At 44.1% G+C, this 17,805-nt stretch overlaps 1 protein-coding gene across 2 annotated transcripts in view; it reads left to right on the top strand.

The window, feature by feature from the left end:
- The window catches only part of LOC109423600 (ankyrin repeat domain-containing protein 50), a 57,630-nt gene extending 43,724 nt beyond the window's left edge, over positions 1 to 13,906 (top strand). For both annotated transcript variants that reach the window (XM_029867451.2, XM_019698579.3), the window contains exons 3-9: positions 194 to 4,200; positions 5,363 to 6,716; positions 6,778 to 7,083; positions 7,141 to 7,478; positions 8,262 to 8,481; positions 8,547 to 8,832; positions 12,923 to 13,906. In XM_029867451.2, coding sequence (XP_029723311.2) covers positions 445 to 4,200; positions 5,363 to 6,716; positions 6,778 to 7,083; positions 7,141 to 7,478; positions 8,262 to 8,481; positions 8,547 to 8,832; positions 12,923 to 13,112 — 6,450 coding nt within the window. In that variant the 5' untranslated portion in view covers positions 194 to 444 and the 3' untranslated portion in view covers positions 13,113 to 13,906. The remainder of the gene's footprint in view (positions 1 to 193; positions 4,201 to 5,362; positions 6,717 to 6,777; positions 7,084 to 7,140; positions 7,479 to 8,261; positions 8,482 to 8,546; positions 8,833 to 12,922) is intronic.
- The last annotated feature ends 3,899 nt before the right edge of the window (positions 13,907 to 17,805 follow it).

Raw genomic sequence — 17,805 nt, 5'->3', positions numbered from 1 at the left:
AGATCACATTCTGTAACACCCTATATAGTGCAGTGCAGTGTGACTTACGCGACTTGAAGCTTGGATGCGCAACGGCGACAGCAGCCGTCGGTGACACGGTGGTGTTGAGAATTAAGTAACATTTCGCAGTCACCGTTTGCGCTTCAACTGAAGTTAGTGCAAGTGTGTGACCGTTCATAACTGGCTGGTGTAGTTTAGGAAAGCAAAAAAAAAACATACAAAAAACGAACGAAAGGCAAACCACAACCCGTGGGGAAGGAGAGAAGTGATGGAACTGCTGCCACAAGCGCAAACAGCGGTCTAGCTTAGGAGGAAGTTGTTCGACACGATGACTAAGCGTTTGGAGCCAGCGAGCGCGCATTATTAAATGGATCGAGTTTGGAGAATCAATTAAGACGGTACAACAACGACGCCAATAAATACTGGAGCACAGCGCGCGGCTCGATGGCTTCGTCGTCGGTGAATGGGAAAATAGTCAATGGTAAAATGTCGAATGCTGATGACATCTACGAGAACTTACCTTGCCGGGAGATGCGGAACGGGACAGGTGGAGAGGATGAGGAGGAAGGTGGCAGTGCGACTGCCAGTGGTGGTTGCGTTGATGATGAGTCCGCGTCGGGTGGGGGACACCACCAGCAGCACGAGAATAACAACAAAATTCAAAACAATTTGGCCATGAACAGCAAAGACAGTTTGTACGCGACTCCGTTGAAGAAATCCGATCGTCCCAAACCGCCGCAGGGGGCAACTCCAAAAGCACCATCGCTCCAATCGGGGCCTGGTGATCATCGACGGTCGACGCGTGTCGTCGACGATAATTTAAACAATAGCTGCCCGGATAGGGACGTGAAGATAATTAACGCCGAGCTGGAGGACAGGCGGATACGAGACTTCCTGAAAGATACCTCCCAAATGCACAAAAAGATCGAACTGCACAAAGAATACCAAGGTTCGAACTTTTCCTACCTGGCACGGAAGGAGCATTTTGTGAATCTGGTGCAGCAAAATGTTCTCAACGAAACGATGAACGGTGGGAATCAACCTAAAGAAGAACAAATTGATCAGAGTCTTCTGGGGTACAAAACCTTGGCCAACGAAGAGGAGGACAAGAACCTGGATGTGGACATCAACGAATCCCTAGATGAGTTGGAGGCTCGGTGCAACGAGAAACTGGAAATGCTCACCAACTTGCATCGAAATCGTTCCGCCGAAAGGAGCCAGGAGGATAACGAACAACTTGACCTAGATCCGGCGCCAGTGCCCTCATTGAATGCTCCTCTGAGCCAGAAACCACCCTCTGGCAACAACCAGCTCCTCAATGGCCGTGGATCCCATCAAGGAAGCATCAATCGATTAACAAAAGTCTATGATCCGACACAGAGTTCGGAAATCAACGCCTATTTAAACCGGGAATGGGTTCTCAAAAAGATTGCCATGTGCTTGGAGCAGAGAGCTTCCAAAAAACCGGTTCCAGTTCCTCCGGGTGCCGAACCTGCCGACTGTGTGCCATCATCCACTTCCGGATTCTTCCCGCGAGCTGCTCCTGTTCAACAGTCGAATCGCGGGGCTGATCTCCCTTCGCTCGGATACCTGGTTCTGGGTTCCAACGGGTCCGGCAAAACTTCGATTTGCAACGACATCATCGAGGGCACTTCCGGCACCAAAGGTATGCTCAATCGACGTCTCCTGGCGTGCTACTTCGTAAACTCCCAGAACCCCGAATGCCACAGTCTGAGCATGTTTATCCGCAGTATTATCCTACAAATCCTGAGTCACTCGAGCTTTGTCTGCACAGCTGCGGCGTCCCAGAACGCTGCTCCCAGTTTAAACGATCTCACATGTAACGAGGGGGAACCTCAAACAAAGATTAGCAGTAATGAAGCCCTGCCGGAAGCAGACCAGAAACCACCCGAAGCAGTTGAAGCCAAAGTAGACGAGAAGGAACCCGTTGAATACGACAAAGAACTGGAGGACATGATTCTCACGGAGATCAAGATCAACGAACGGGTCGCCGAGTTCTGCTCTAAGAAGAAAGTCTGCCGCCAACAGTCCGAACCTGTAGAAAGTCTCAGCCGTGACAAAGAAACACCCAACTATCCGTACACAACTCATCCTCCTCTGCAGAAGCCACAACCCGGCAGCGAATCAGTCAAGAAGAAAGATCAGACGATGAGTCCCGGGCGGTCAAAGACATCCAAGATTCCGGTGGCCATCGGAAGCAGTATACGGTCCCCGACCAAGGCAAGCTCCAGCAAAGAACCGCCAAAACCCGAAGCGGACGAGGAAGAAATCTTGGACGGCGGTGGCGAAGGCATTGCCGATCTGTCAGACATCAAGCTGGATGAGGAAATCAACGAGGAGATCAAAGATCTCGAATCGGAAAAACCACAACCTTCGGCTCCGACAGAGGAGTCTTCTCCGGTGGAATCCGCCAGTATTCCACCACCGTTACCAAAGTCGAAAAACTGCCGGCAAGTCATTGCCGACGGATACTACGAAATGCTTTTGAGCAATCCGGATATCTTCGAGTCCATAACCGTGGACAGTATTGAAAAGAACCCGGACGACTGTTTTAAGAAAGCTATTCTGTTTCCTCTGTTGGAACTCTGCCCGCCGAAAAACGCCCTGCTATTGTTGATCGATTCTATTGACGAGAACTACATCCAAGATGGCAACCTTATTTCCACCCTCAAAGGCAAACAGGTCACCAAGAGTCGGAACATCGCCGAACTGCTCTCGAATCACATCCATCTGATGCCCAAGTGGTTGTTCATGGTCTGCACGGCAAAGAAACAGAACAAAAACATTACCAAACTGTTCACCGGGTTCAAGCGACTCACGCTGGATGACCTGCGCAAAAGTCACGTAGTGAAGGATGTCCAGCAGTACATCATCAACAGACTGAACACGGATTTCCGTGGCATCAATCTTACCAAAGATATTATCGAAAGTCTGAATCAGCTCTACATCAAATCCAACGGTTGTCTCCTCTATCTGTACAAAGTCCTGACCGGAATCAAGGAGAACTTCTTCACCTTCCGGGAGATTAAGCTTATCCCTTGCACGCTGAATGGTCTCTACCTGTACATCTGCCAAAAGTCCTTCAACAAGAAGCAGTACAACAAAATTCGGCCCATCCTGAACATTCTCTTGGTCTGCAACAACTACGTCGACAAGTACTTCCTGTTTAACTGTCTGCGAACCCACAACTACTCTCTTGAAATGGAAGAATTCGATAAACGCCTCGATCTCATGCGAAACATCGTCGAGTACAGTCCTCGCAATCCCTGTGCGTTGAAGATCTTCCACAACTCGTTCTGCGATTGGCTCATCGACGTCAAGTTCTCCACCAAGAAGTTCCTGTGCGATCTGAACGAAGGCCACGTCATGGTTTCCATGTACTACACCATGGTGGCCGATCAACTATGCCCAAACAAGCTCCGGCTCTACCTTTACCACCTGATCAAAACCGGCGAGTATCTCACCAACAAGAACATCGACCTCGATCTGCTCCTCATCCTGCTGGAAACCAAGTCCAACCTGAGCGATTGCTTCTACACCAATCTGCTCAACTGTTGTGCCCTGTGCGAGGACGAGTGCAAAAACGACGTTAATCTGGCGTGCAAGACCCGCCTGATGCTCGAGCGCTACCTAAATGTCGAACTGAACGAAGAGTTTGCCGGATTCCTGAACGACTTCTTCAAGCCGAATCTCCCGACGGACTGCAAGGTGCTGAAGTTGCTCATCGAGACTGGCATCAACAATGCCGATACGGCGCTGTCCTGTGAATCGTCGGCCATTAACTCCCCGGTGCTGTCGGATCGGTCGCAGAACATCGACTCCGAGCTGGCCGAACTGCTGATTTCGAGCGAGAAGAGTTGCCAGCAGGAGTTGCAGAAGTCGATCAACTTGAATTTGCAACAGTGCGGCGGCGGGGAACATTTGGGTTTGGTGGCCGCGGGTGGGTTCAGTGGGGTGGATCGTTACGACGGTGGGGCGGGCGGGCATCACGAGATTGTGGAACGATGCGAGAGCGGTGTTGGCGGAGGTGACGGCAGCGGTATCGGAGACTCGAAGTCCGATATTCAGAACGATCGGGTGCAGTACGATATGTTCGATGCGGAGCTGCACAAGGGCAAGGCGTTGATCCACATATTGGCAAATGAAGGGAATCATACGCTGCTGGAGCGGGCGTTAAATGTAAGTATTGAGACATGTGGCATGATCCAGATGTCCCCTTCGTTTTAAATGTTTGTCAAGTGTTGTTGTATCGAATGATCTTATGTGAAATGACTCAGACTTTGTAACTTCTTTTCGCGTTTTGAAAATACATAAATTTCTAGGAAAATTAGTGAAGAAACTACTGGCAAAATTTCTTGCGGGATACTTTAACGAAACTTTTGAAAATATTCTAGTCAGAATTCCTCGACAGAAATTGTAATGGAATCGACTTTTCGAACCTTCTAAGCAGAAATCCTCTTCAAATGAGTGTAATCAGGTTTGTACCTGATTTGTAATGGAATGCTTATAAATAGCTCGAAGTAATGTGCATACGAGTTCATGATGAACCTTATGGGGGAATAGGACAGATCGGTGAAGTACTAGATTTGTAGTAATGAGTTGAATTTTTGTATGGTGAGAAGGTCAATTCTCCATTTCTGCAATAAAATGGTGCAAAAGCGTGGGCATTATTATTCCTTGCCTAATTTGATTCTGTTCGAGCAAAACTTTGGGCAACAGTGTTGTTGTTTTCTCCATATCTTGCAACATAAACAACATAGTTATCCAAAGTTTTGCTCAAGCAGCATCAAATTAGGCAAGGAAACATAATACCCACGCTTTTTGCATACTTGCTTTTTTAATACAAATCTAATACTACACCGAGCGTGCCTCATTATCAATACGATTTCAAAAGCAATATTTCAAGAAGTTCCCATAGGAGCTTTTCGTGTATTTCATTACACGGGTTGATAATCTAGAATTCTAGAACATCCCCTGAACTCAAATTCTTATTCGTTTAGTTCTATGAACTTCATATAAACCTACGTATCACAAAAATAATGCCTAGAGATCTAAAGATCACAAAATAAACTATATCATACGCAAAAAAAAAAAACATAAATAATTGAATAACAGTTTCTTAGGCTAATGTTTGCTTAAGAATTGCTTGTTCCACTCTTATACAGCTAAAATGTTTTTTAGGATACAAGTAATTCAACAGGTTATATTCTTTGAACACATGTTGAAAAAAAAAAAACACTACGCAAAACGAAGTTGCAAGGTAAAACATTGAATTCGGTTAACACATTCGGTAAAAGAATGCATTAGCTACATCATAACATAACCTGCATTTCCCAAACAGGCCTGCAAAGACCCGATTGACCTGGAAATCGAAGATCTCAACGGCCAGACGGCGCTCAACATTGCCGCCCGCAACGGGCACATCGAAATCGTTCGGCTCCTCCTGTACTACAAACAACCACTGAACGATGGTACCGGTCGGTTCCGGAAGATTGACGTGAACCATGCAGATCGGGACGGTTGGACCCCGTTGCGATCGGCTTCCTGGGGTGGGCATACGGACGTGGTAAAGCTGCTGATCGAAAGTGGCGCTTGTGCAATAGACCGGGCGGACAAGGAAGGCCGGACGGCACTTCGGGCGGCGGCCTGGAGTGGCAATGAGGATATTGTGAAGATCCTGATCGAGGCCGGAGCGAACGTTAACTCGATCGATAAGCAGGGCCGGACGTCGCTCATTGCGGCTTCCTACATGGGGCATTACGATATCGTGGAGATTTTGCTGGAGAACGGGGCGGATGTAAACCATACGGATCTGGACGGAAGGAATGCACTGTGCGTAGCGGCCTTGTGTGGAAGTTCTGGATACAGTAAGGTGATCTCAACGCTGTTGGAGTATGGGGCTAACACGGATCAAACGGATAACGAGGGAATGTCACCGCTGCTGGTAAGTTCGTTTGAAGGAAATTCGGAGATTTGTGAGTTGCTTCTGGAGAATGGTGCGGATCCGGATATGGCAGATCACATGGGTAGAACTCCCCTGTGGGCAGCCTGTACTTCGGGTCATGCCAACGTTGTGAAGTTGCTGTTGTTTTGGGGATGTGGAATCGATTGTATGGATTCGGAAGGTCGAACGGTTCTAAGCGTAGCAGCTGCCCAAGGTAACCTGGAAACTGTAAGGCAGCTTCTGGATCGAGGCCTAGATGAAACGCACCGAGATAACGCAGGATGGACACCTTTGCATTACGCGGCCTTTGAAGGATACGCGGATATCTGTATACAACTTCTTGAATCTGGTGCCAAGATCGACGAATGTGACAATGAAGGTAAAGCCGCGTTGCACTTAGCCGCACAAGAAGGACACAACGCAGTGCTGGAAGCCATACTGAATGTTCATAGGCCTTGCATCGATCAACGAGCTCACGACGGAAAGACGGCCTTCCGGTTAGCCTGTCTGGAAGGGCACTTTGAGTGCGTTCAGACATTGCTCCGATTTGGCTGCGATGTGAACTCGAAGGACGCCGATTCCCGTACGACGCTCTACATTCTGGCGCTGGAGAACAAGCTCAAAGTGGTGAAGTTCCTGCTGGAATACTCGAACGTGGACGTTAACATTCCGGACAGCGAAGGTCGAACGGCACTACACGTGGCATCCTGGCAGGGTCACGCCGAAATGGTTAAGCTGTTGATCACGTTAGGTAAGATCGAACTATTAATAACAGTTAAATGAATAATAACGCTTAAATCAACTTCTTCCAGGTAATGCCGACGTCAACGCAATGGATCTCGAGTCGCGAACCCCGCTGCATTCGTGCGCCTGGCAGGGCAACCACGAAGTGATGCAGCTGCTGCTATACTACGGAGCCATTCCGGACCATGCCTGCAAGCAGGGTGCCACGGCGCTGGGCATCTCCGCCCAGGAAGGGCACGAAAAGTGCGTTACCTATTTGCTCAAATACGGCGCCAATCCGTACAAATCCGACCACTGCGGTCGGACGCCAATCAAGCTGGCCGCAAAGTCCAACCGGAACAACGTTCTCCGGATATTGGAGAATTTTACCAAAAGTGAGTTTCTTCCGAATAACAAATTGAAATTTATCTTATTGAATCACCTCGTTTTAGACGACCTCGACGGAGGAAAAATGGCTGCCCATCAGAGTTTGAACTTCAAATCTCCGGACGAGCTACCACCGTCATCTTCGATACATAATCCGTCGCCTTCGGGGCCCTTTCCGAATCCGAGTTTGTTGATGCCCAACAGCAGTGGCGGCGGTATCGGTAATAACTGCAACAGCAGCAGCACCAGCAACAACAATAACAACAACTCCCCGTCTTTGAATGCAACGACCAGCTCGACGCAGAACAGTAATTTCTACGAGAATACCATGCAGTCGGACAACAGTAGTCTGCAGAAACGGAAAAGTGTCATCTCTAGTCAATCGACCGGTAGCAGTAACGAGGTGAGTGAGCGTGCTCGGGCTTTTGAGCCCGGCTCGTCGCTCCAGGGCGATGTTGAAGACTGAAGAGTATAGGTATGAGAGTCCGTTACTTGTCGCAGTCTCCGGAGAGATTCGAATGAAGTGGATAGTTTTCTCATACAAAATTCTTACGCCATCGTTGCTTTACTTAATCAGTTTGGACAGCATCTTAGAAACGCCATTCTCGTCCCTAATTTTTCATAGCTTTTCGCGGTCGATACTGGTCCGTTGTCGACCGGCCGTCGATGAAGCCGGTTTGGTAACTTCCACGAACTCATTTGTTTTAGGTGACAGACGACGGAAGATGATCTGGGATAGCGCTTTGTAAGCGGAATGCCGAATGATGATCGTTGAGAAGTTTCCGCATTCGAAATGGTCGCCTTTCTTGTGAATGGAACAGATTATACCCCTTCTTTCCACTATTTCGGTAGCTGTTCTGTTTCTCCAATATAGAACTTCCACGTTTCTTGGGAAGAGCACAGCAGTCGCATATCCCCGCATTTCGTTTCTTTTCTCATAAAATTGGCGAATCTGCTGCTTCCGCTTCTGTTCCTTCTGTCGGGTTCTCTGCTGCAGCATTGCTGCCGAAGCTTCACAGTGCATCTTTGTCGAACCAATCTTAGAATATGTCCTTGTCATAATCAGTGCTTCCGGAGTCAAAGCTGTACACGTTGACCATTCTAAAGTTGAAAAATCGACCCTTGATCCCCAACCTGCAATCTATCATTTGACCACACTTATGAACATTGAATCTCAATCTTCCAGCAAGCGCCCATGTCTTTCACACAACAACTGCAGAAACACTCCCGGCATCACAACTCCAAATCGCACCACATTGTACAGCAGCAACATCAGCCCCACCAGCAGGCTTCTAGCGGTGGCGGCGGTGGTGGAGAAGGAGGAGGATCAGGCACCAACAACAAGTTCGGTGGCAAAAAACATTCCCAAATTCTGCCAAACGTGGAGGAATACCAGACTAATATCGGTAAGTGGAGAGGGTTGACAGAATGTCATCGCGCATACTAACGATTATCCATTCTTCCCCGACAGCTTCAAACATTCGGATGAACCACCCGAACGATGCCGACCTGTTCGATTTGGGTTGTATGTCCCCGCTCTACGCTACGCCACCGCACTCGCCGAGCAGTGATGTGAGCTCCCCCGGTCAGAATCAACCGCCCTCGTCATTGGCCCTGCTCGGCAAACAGTTCGAAGAGATGAACATCAGCCTGTCGAACAACAGTACCATCATGCATCCGCCGGATAACCACTTTGCTCGGGATACCCATATGCGAATCATACTGGGGAACAATCAGAAGGAGCAGCAGCAGGGAGGGTGAGTAAGCTAGAAGAATCCCAATCAGTGGGGTCGTAACCCCAATCCAAGGTGTCAGGCGACCCGTGCTGAGGGATGAATGGTTGAGGGGGTTTAAAACATGCTCGATCTTTAACGGAGCCCGTAGCGTGGGTAGATCGCCTTTTTGGGTTGCGTTGCGGTGTTAGATCTACCAAACCGAAATCTAGTGTCGTCCTATTTTTCAATTTTGGAATATGTGTTCTGATAATTATAGGCATTATAGTATTTAGTCCTTGCTACTGGTGTTGTGATGACTTCCAGTCTTTGAATAAAACTAAGTTTACCAACTTTACTTTGCATATAGTTAAAAACCTCACCATCTGATGCTAAACTCAATGCAAAGGAAATCAAATTGGGTTAGGGATCCATGTATGTACTAACTCTTCGAAGACTGGAAAGTGCTAGTACGCAAGGAACATACTAGAATCCTTATTACTGAACACATGTCCCATTATTGGAATGATATTGCTGCTAATGTTAAAACCCGGGTCCTAAACCTGGGGAGAATTTAGCAGTAAAACAAGGGTGATGCTAGGTTTCCGATGCATGGCCAATATCAGTACTCTTGTTTTGTTTTCTAAGAAAACAAAACAAAAACTGTATCAAAATCGATACTTTATTGCCCCTCAATGGCAATTGAGTAATGCGACATGCACTACACTAAGGATACGGGTAATGTCACAATAGATCTAAAAACTGGTCGCAGTGACAAACCCGAACAGGAATAAAAAAAAAAAAGCTAGAAGAATAAGAGAAGGGTTTCTAAAACAAGCAGATATACGCAAGCTGATTGTAGTAAGGTGCTTCCAGATGAACTCCAGGTAATGAATCTGGGAGTTAAAGTTCATCAATAAATTCTTCCACAAGGATTTCTCCAGAAATTCATTTAGAGATTCTCTCTGAAACTCTTAGCTCTTAACAATACCTTTTGGAATGCCTTCCAAGAATTTCCGTAAGGTATCTCTACGGATTTTTTCGTACTATTCTTCCTTAAATTCCTGCCTGAGGTTCTTCTACATTTCTGCAGACATTTTTCAAAGATTCCGGAAGTTCCTTCCGGGATCCTCATTGAGATTCTTCCAGGGTCCCTGCATACCGACCGTTATTATAGTTTGGAGTTTTTCATAAGCTTCATCACGAGATTTCTACAGGCGTTTGTCACGATATTTGTCAGTCAGATATTGTCGCGGGATTTCTCTTAAAGTTTCTCCCGTATTTCTCGGAAATTCCTCTTCCCCAGGAGTTCTTTCCAGCATTTGTCCCAAAGATTTTCGAGGGATTACCCCCACACTTTCCTCAGGAGTTATTCGAAGGATTTTGTCAAGATTTTTCCCGGAATTTCTGTAGGAGTTTCTTACATTTCAGAAATTTTCCCAGTATTGCTCATTGAGTCCATCGCGGAGCTCCTCCTTTAGTTTTTCAAAGCTTTCATCCAGAGTTTCTCCTGGGATTTGACAGGAGTTTCTCTCGCGGTTTAACGCCTGAGATTTATCTTGGAGTTTCTCCCGGACCTTTTTTAGAAGAATGGGGAAATTTCTAGAACAACTTCTGCAGAAATCTTGCTAAAATTCCGAGGGAATCTGTTGGAAAGTCATCTCGACAGAGCGAATAAGAAAAATATCTAAAAAAACTTGAGGAATGTTGTTAGGATCTCTAAAAGAAATTCCTCGAGAAACTTTGGAATCAATACTAAGAAAAACCGCTAGAAGAAATATTAAGAGATTATCCTGTAGAAACTTCAGTTTCTACAGGAGCTATTCCTACTTACGTTTGTACCGGGATTTTTTCCAAAGTCATTGCTCCCAAAATCACTCACGGGTTTTCTGTAAGAGTTTGTCCTTTAAGTCTTCAAGAGATCATCGTGAGCTTCCGGGATTCCTACATGTGTTTTTCTCGGTATATTTCTTAAAGGTTCTAGCGGGATTTTTCTTGAAATTTCACCTGAGATAACTCTCCGCGTTTTTCCCGGAACTTCCCTTTCTTTCGGTTTTGCTTCCGAGATGTCAAAGTTTTTAAAAGCTTTTCAGGACTTATCCTGCATTTCCATTGAGGATCTCTTTTGAGGTTTTATTCTGAGCTGCTTTGGGAATATCTGCAGGAGCTAGTGCTAATATTTTTCAGGGAGTTCTTCTTGTAATTTCTTCTAAATATTCTCGTAGTTGTTTACGAAATTCTTCCTGAAATTTATTTTGAGATTTTTTAGGGTTATTCCATGTGTTCTCCCCAGAAACCCCACCGAAAGTTGACCAGGGGTTCTTTTGGGCGTTACTTCCGCAGTTCTTACCGGGATTTTGCAGGAGTTATTTTTCCAAGTTCCTGTAAGAAATCTTCGGAGAAATACCGGATGGAATCTCTTGAGGAACAGTGAAGAGAAACTCCCGGAGGAATTACGAGAGGAATTCCTCGGAGAATTCCAAAGAAATTCCGTTTTTTTTTTTGGGAAATCCCTGGAATAGCTTCTACAGATGTCTTGCAAACATTCTGGGAGACTTTAGGAAAGTCATCCCGGCAGAGCAACTAAGAGTAATCCCTCGAGAAACTCTGGAAACAATACCGGGAAAACCTCTGAATGAAATGTTAAGATATACTGCTGCAAAAACCCAAGAGTTTCCACAGGAGTTGTTCCTAGAATTTCTACTCCCGTTCATACCGGGATTTCTACTAGAGGTTTTCTAGTATTGCTTCCAGACTCGCCCACGGGATTTCTACCGGAGTTTGTTCAGTAATGTCTTCAAGAAATCATCATAAGCTTCCGTCTGCGGGTTCTTCCGGGATTCCTACAGGAGTTTCTCCTGGCAAATTTCTTAAAGGTTCTCGTGGGATTTCTCTTGGAGTTTCACTTAAGATTTCCCTCGAAGTTTCTCCCGGAACTTCCCTAAGGAAACAAATTCCTTGTGATGTTTCTCGCGAGATGCGTCTCAAAGTTTTTCAGAACTGATTTTGGATTTTCAACGAAGACTTCTTCTGGGGTTTTATTCTAAGGACCCCTTGAAATTTCTTTGGGGAGTTACTGTTAATGTTTTCAATGGAGAGATTTCTTCCAATCCTGATGATTATCATGCGCTTTCTTTTAGATTTTTATTCCGGGATTACTCCCAGAATACCTACCGAAAATCGTTTCGGAATTCCTTTTCGGGGTTTCTCTAGTAGTTACTCCCAGAGTTATTGCCGGGATTTTTCAGAAGTTTTCATCGCAATACTTCCTGGGATAGCCTACGAAATACCTTCTGAGGAATTCCCATACTTATATTGAAGAAATAAAGACAGGAACTTCAAAAGAAATCCCGAGAAAAGCTTGGACATCTTAGCAAAATTTCTGGGAGTAATCTCGAGTGAAAATATTAATGGGTGGAAAGTCCGGAAGAAATCCTAGAAATCTTTAGATGAACTACGGGAGAAATCCCGCGGGAAGCACCAAGAGAAATGTCGTATTTTGTTTTGGAGAAATCTCAGGGCGACCTTCTGCAGAAGTTGTTCGGTAATCCCAGGAGAAATTGTTGGAAAGTTATCATGGAAAACCTACTATTAAGAAAAAAAAATGCTTGAAGGAACTTTGGGAGAGTTATGTGAGGGTAGAATCTCCGGAAGGAATCCCCCGAGAAACTCCGGGAACAATACCAGGAAAACCTCTGGAAGAAATCTCTGGAGTAGTCTTGCAGAAATCCTAGTAGGAACTCCCACGAAAATCTTTCAAAAATCCCAGAAGAGCCACCGAAAAATCTTGGAGGAAACTCAAGAAGCAAATTTGAGGAAACCTCTAAATGAAATTTTGGGAGAAACTTCTAAATAATTCATACAAGAACTCCGGGAGAATAATTCTGTAAGAAACTGCATAAGATTTTGAAGAAGACATTCCTGAATAAATCTAAAGAAAAATTCCGCAAGAAATTCCTGGAAGAACCCTGGATATTTGGGGATAAACGCTCAGGAATTTCGAAACGAATTCTAATCCATGGAAGAGTTTTTGAAATTCAAATTTGACAATATTAATCGGAATAGCCAGGCTATTGTTTGTTGTACGTAACATTCAGCGGCAACTAACACAATCTTATTCACTCTACATTCGCAGAAAATCATCCAAACGCAGTGGCATAGCGACGAATCCGGCCATGCGGCTGATTCGCAACCGGATCGACTCGGCTGCCCAGCTGATCCGACGGACGAACAACATGCTGTCGAGTAGCGGCAGCAATCAGGGTTCATCCAGCATAGGAGTCAAATCCGGCACGTTCCAGTGGCGCAAAGAGAGCCAGATGTAAGTCCTCACAGTGAGAAAGACAAAAAAACAAACAGGGGTTTTCAAAAAGTAAGTTTTCGCGCAATGCCATAAATACCGAGCGGAAAAGCGCTGGCAAGTTGCAAAATGAAAAGTATTAATCGAACAAATTTTACAAAATGAAGAGACTGTACAGCACTTAAACAAACAAGCAAAAAAAGAAGAAAAATGGCGCCTACACTCTACTTTACCGACACTTGTTGAGAATAACACGTGGTGGTAGGGGAAATTCCGTAACGAAGCGAGAGACCTGTTTGGTAAGCATTTATTTTCCGGTTTTTCTGTCTCGCTAAGATTTAGCAATCTTAGACACTTGACCCCCTTTGGAAACTGAGAACCGTAAGCACTAGTAAACACATACACTTACTAGTTACTCTATACCTAGAGGATAACACAACAGAACAGAACGAGATTAGATTGATTGACTGGTTGTTAGAGGACGTGAATCAAATGAACCAATAAGTTGTTGTGAAGCGCACTTTTACTCGGTATTTAGGACAAAAGAGTATACCAAAAAAACACACACAGGAACAAGCTACTACATACATAGGTTCAAAGTTATAACCATTGAATACTATATGAACTCGGTCGGTTAGTGGTAGGAGAGAAAGAGAAAAATGGCAACACTGCGGTTAGGTAACTACGACAATTGTACAGTTAGATGGCGCGATTTTTAGTTCATTGTTCTTTTAGAGCCATTTCTTTTTTGTTTTAAAAGTTTTGTTTCGTTTTCAAAGTGTAACGTCACCTAGAAATTTTAAAGAACATATGTGTTATTTTTTTCATAAAAATTATTTCAAATTAACCCTAAAAGGGTTACCTGGGGTCCATTAGACCCCAGGCGCCTTTCAGAGCTCATCTTTGATGGAACACACTCAGCGAGGTGACGAAACTGAGACCATGAAGGTATCCCTTTTAGGGTTAAGCACCTGTTTTCGTTATTTTGACCTTAAAAGACGCATTTTTGTTTAATTTGCGCTCATTCTACGAGTGGAGCGACGTGATGCAGCTCACCTCGCATCGAGGTGAGAAATCTCGAATCGAATGCAGGTGTGTTCATTCTATGAATAAAGTAACGTGACGAAGCTCGACTCATCATTCGAGGGGACGAATCTGGAGAATCACCTTATTCGAGTTGAGATTTCTCATCTACGAGTCAAGCTGTGTCGCGTCACTCCACTCGTAGAATTCGCAACCATTCACTTTACTTTTGGCCGATTTTGCTCCATTTAGTATTGTGTGTATCAGCCCGATCGGCTCAGTTGGAAAACCATGTTCTGTTATATCTTCTAACAGACCCTTTTTATTTTTATCCTTCGTAATTTACTTGGAGTGTTGTGAGTCGTGATAGAAAATACTCGAAGTTTTATTTTTATTTCCCTCTCGGTTTTGTGACGGATTCCTAAGGTTTGTTATGTGCGCTTTTTGTAATATCTACTGGTAACTGTTAGTATATTACGAACTTCAAGAAAAACTAAGTCAAGATGTAATTCGTATGAATAACTCCTACACAACAGAATTTATCTATTGTACTACTATTACCTAATGCGGGCCTAATGTACTTCGAAAACCCATCCAAATACGTGACATGAAGAACAAACGGTAACAGGAAGATGTTAGTTGCGGCACGCATCCTATTTTCTACTCTTAGCCCTAAACCGAAAGCAAAATTTGTTACCTAAGCTCCTCTCTAACCAACCTTTAAATCTCTAGAACATAACTGCAGAAAATGCAAAATGGATTTCACAAACCAGAACACATATTTATTATTACCATTTAAAGCAAAGGTAACTAAAGCATAGCGATCAAAATTTAACCAGTAATCTGAAATTAATGCAAACAATGTATATCAAAATCAATACAGTAAACCAAACCTTAAGACCCAGGAAAATAATCTACCGACGATTGAGAATCACAGCAAAAAAAGGTCGTATTTTAAGCGAGAGATAAAAACTTAAAACAAAGCAAAACAATGAACAAAAGCAAAAGCATTTAATTATAGAGATTAATACACGAACCCCCCTCCCTGTGTGGTAGAAGAGAAAGCATTACGCGAGCATCTATCTCTAAATTTAGTTTGTAGAAAGTAACAAGAAAAAAAAAGCAAAAAAGAGCAAATGAAAAACAAAAAATAGACCTAAGATAGACTGCGGCGTGAAGTTGAAATGTGTGATCCACAGAAACAGAGACAGACAGAGAGAGAGAGAAAGTCGATCAAGCAGAATAATTTAATTAGTTTGCCAATTCTAGTCCCCCCGTGTTTAGTTTCGTTCCGTTTATGTTTTAGAATTATTTAGCTTTTCTTGTTTCTTTTTGTAAAAAAACAGAACAAAATTGTCTTTTTTGTTCTTGTTCGCTTTTTTTAAGCGAGCGAGCAGACATGTGGTAGATTGGAATAAGTGAAAGTGTAAAATGTACTAAGTTATTATGAATGTTTGGAGTGGTTTGGAATGGAGTGGAATCCTAGCCTATTACCACTTAATATTCGCAAATATTTATTTTCTATCTCGTTTGATCGTTCAAACACGTTAAACCAGAAATCGAACTGAACCGTCAAAGGGTGTCAATCACAAGCGAAACTGTGTATTTATTATTATTATTATTAATTATTAACAACACTATATTATATTTTTTATAACAATATTTTTGTTTTCTACTTGAACCTACCGTTTGGTTTGAGTGAGATAATCATATGAGTTTTTACTCCCAATTCGAAAAACGTACTTTCCCCCTCTGACGTTGTGGCCATAAGCAGAGGCAAACAAATATTACAAAAAAACACACATGGAAAAAGCATGCAAAGGCATATTATAGTAGATTCTAGAGAATATAAAATATAAATTGAAATCAATTTCCCATGAATCGGGTGCATTGTTACTGATATGAAGCTTCGAAATCCTTGTTACCACATTCCAATCAATCACTACAACAGCACTAACACCACTAGGTCTGCCTCTGTCTTTACCCGCAATCATGTACTTTGACTTGGTCGAAGTTATCATCAACCGCCCTTTCTTCAGAATAGTATAAGCTTCCTCCACTGTTCTTAGATCGATGCCGGAGAGATAAATATCGCCCACAAAGTCCTTGATGAGGAGCATATGCGATCTTGTGATGATAGTTCCCTTCCTCTGCACGTCAGACCTTCTAATCGTTCTAACTGCGTCTGCCATCCGAATACTTGATTTCGATCCATACAGCGTTACGCGTATCAGCCCAATTAGTTTCGCCGGAAAACTGTGTTCTTATATTATCTACCAAAGCTTCATTGTATGGTAAATCTGCAAGTTATCGAAAAAGAATCTTCAAGAGGTCTCAGTCCGCTGAACAGGACACGCAACAGTATCTTGTACGCATTGGGTAGTTGCATAGAACATGCGCATATTGTTCCTATCCATGCTTTCCTGCGCTACAGCAATTCCACTCGTCGTGCTGCCGTTTCTTGTTGCGATGGATTCGTTTCTTTCTGCTCTTGCCACTCTGTATCGCTCCCTGTTAAGCCGTACCGGCCACTATCGTTCGACTTCTAGCGGTCTTCTCTTTGGTCACTCGATGGTACGCCTCGTCGAACCAGCCATTATGTTGGTGTCGCTGAACGGTGCCTGCCACCTCTAGCGGTGCTAGCTGTTACCACTGTTTCATGCATGAACTCACAAACTGTTGACATCGCCTATCTTCTCATATAGCTTCTGATGGTACTGTGCAGCAATGTCTTCGTCTGACAAGCGTTGGACATTGAAGTGTCGCCAATAACTACGCTTTTTCGCTTTCAGCAGGTTCTTCAGCTGTCTTTCGAGCTTAGCATACTCTTGATAAAGATCTGAAGTACCATGCCTACGAAAAGCTTTTAAAGCATCGGATTTTTTAAGATACAACTGGGTGCAATCATCATCCCAGCCTAGTGTGGCTGGTCTTCTTTTGAAGGTTGCACTTGGAACACGTCGTTTTTGTGATTCTAATGCACTCTTGTATATCAGTTCAGACAGGAATCGATACTCATCCAAAGGTGGGAGGGGGTTGAATGATTCGATGCCAAAAGATACCGCTTCTGCATATTTTTGCCAATCGATATTCCTAGTGAGGTCAAAAGGAACCTGATTGGTCTGATCTTTCACTATTATGCTTTATGGTGGTTGTAATGGGCAAGTGATCACTACAATGAGGATCCTCGATTACCCTCCACAAGCAATCGAATGATAGTTGATCCCAGTGATAGGCCGAGACGACTTTCTTTGCCATCATATGCAATACGTGTCACTTCATCTGTATTCAAAACGTTCAAGTTGAAATCGTCGCATAAATCATAGAAAATGGCCGCCCTGTGATCGTCATATGGTTCGCCCCACCCAGTACCATGTGGAATCATATCACCCAGAATTAAAACTGGATGTGATAGTGCAGAAACTGCATTTCAAATATGTCGACGGTTAATTGAAATTCTTGGAGGTATGTAAGCGGAAGCTACGCAAAGTTCTTTACCCTTTACGTTTATTTGGCAAGCGACGATTTCTACGCCAGGGTGAGTCGGGATTGGAATTCTATAAAATGAGTAAGTCTTTTTGATCCCCAAAAGAACTCCCCCATAATGGTCATCTCGATTCTGGCGTATAATGTTAAAATCGTGGAAGTTGAGTTCATCTTCAGAAGAAAGCCATGTTTCACAAAGGGCAAATATA

This window comes from Aedes albopictus, chromosome 1 (genome assembly GCF_035046485.1).
Source record: "Aedes albopictus strain Foshan chromosome 1, AalbF5, whole genome shotgun sequence".
Classification (NCBI taxonomy): Eukaryota; Metazoa; Arthropoda; class Insecta; order Diptera; family Culicidae; genus Aedes; species Aedes albopictus.
The sequence above is the reverse complement of the archived record's forward strand: the minus strand, read 5'-3'. Positions and strand labels throughout refer to the sequence as shown.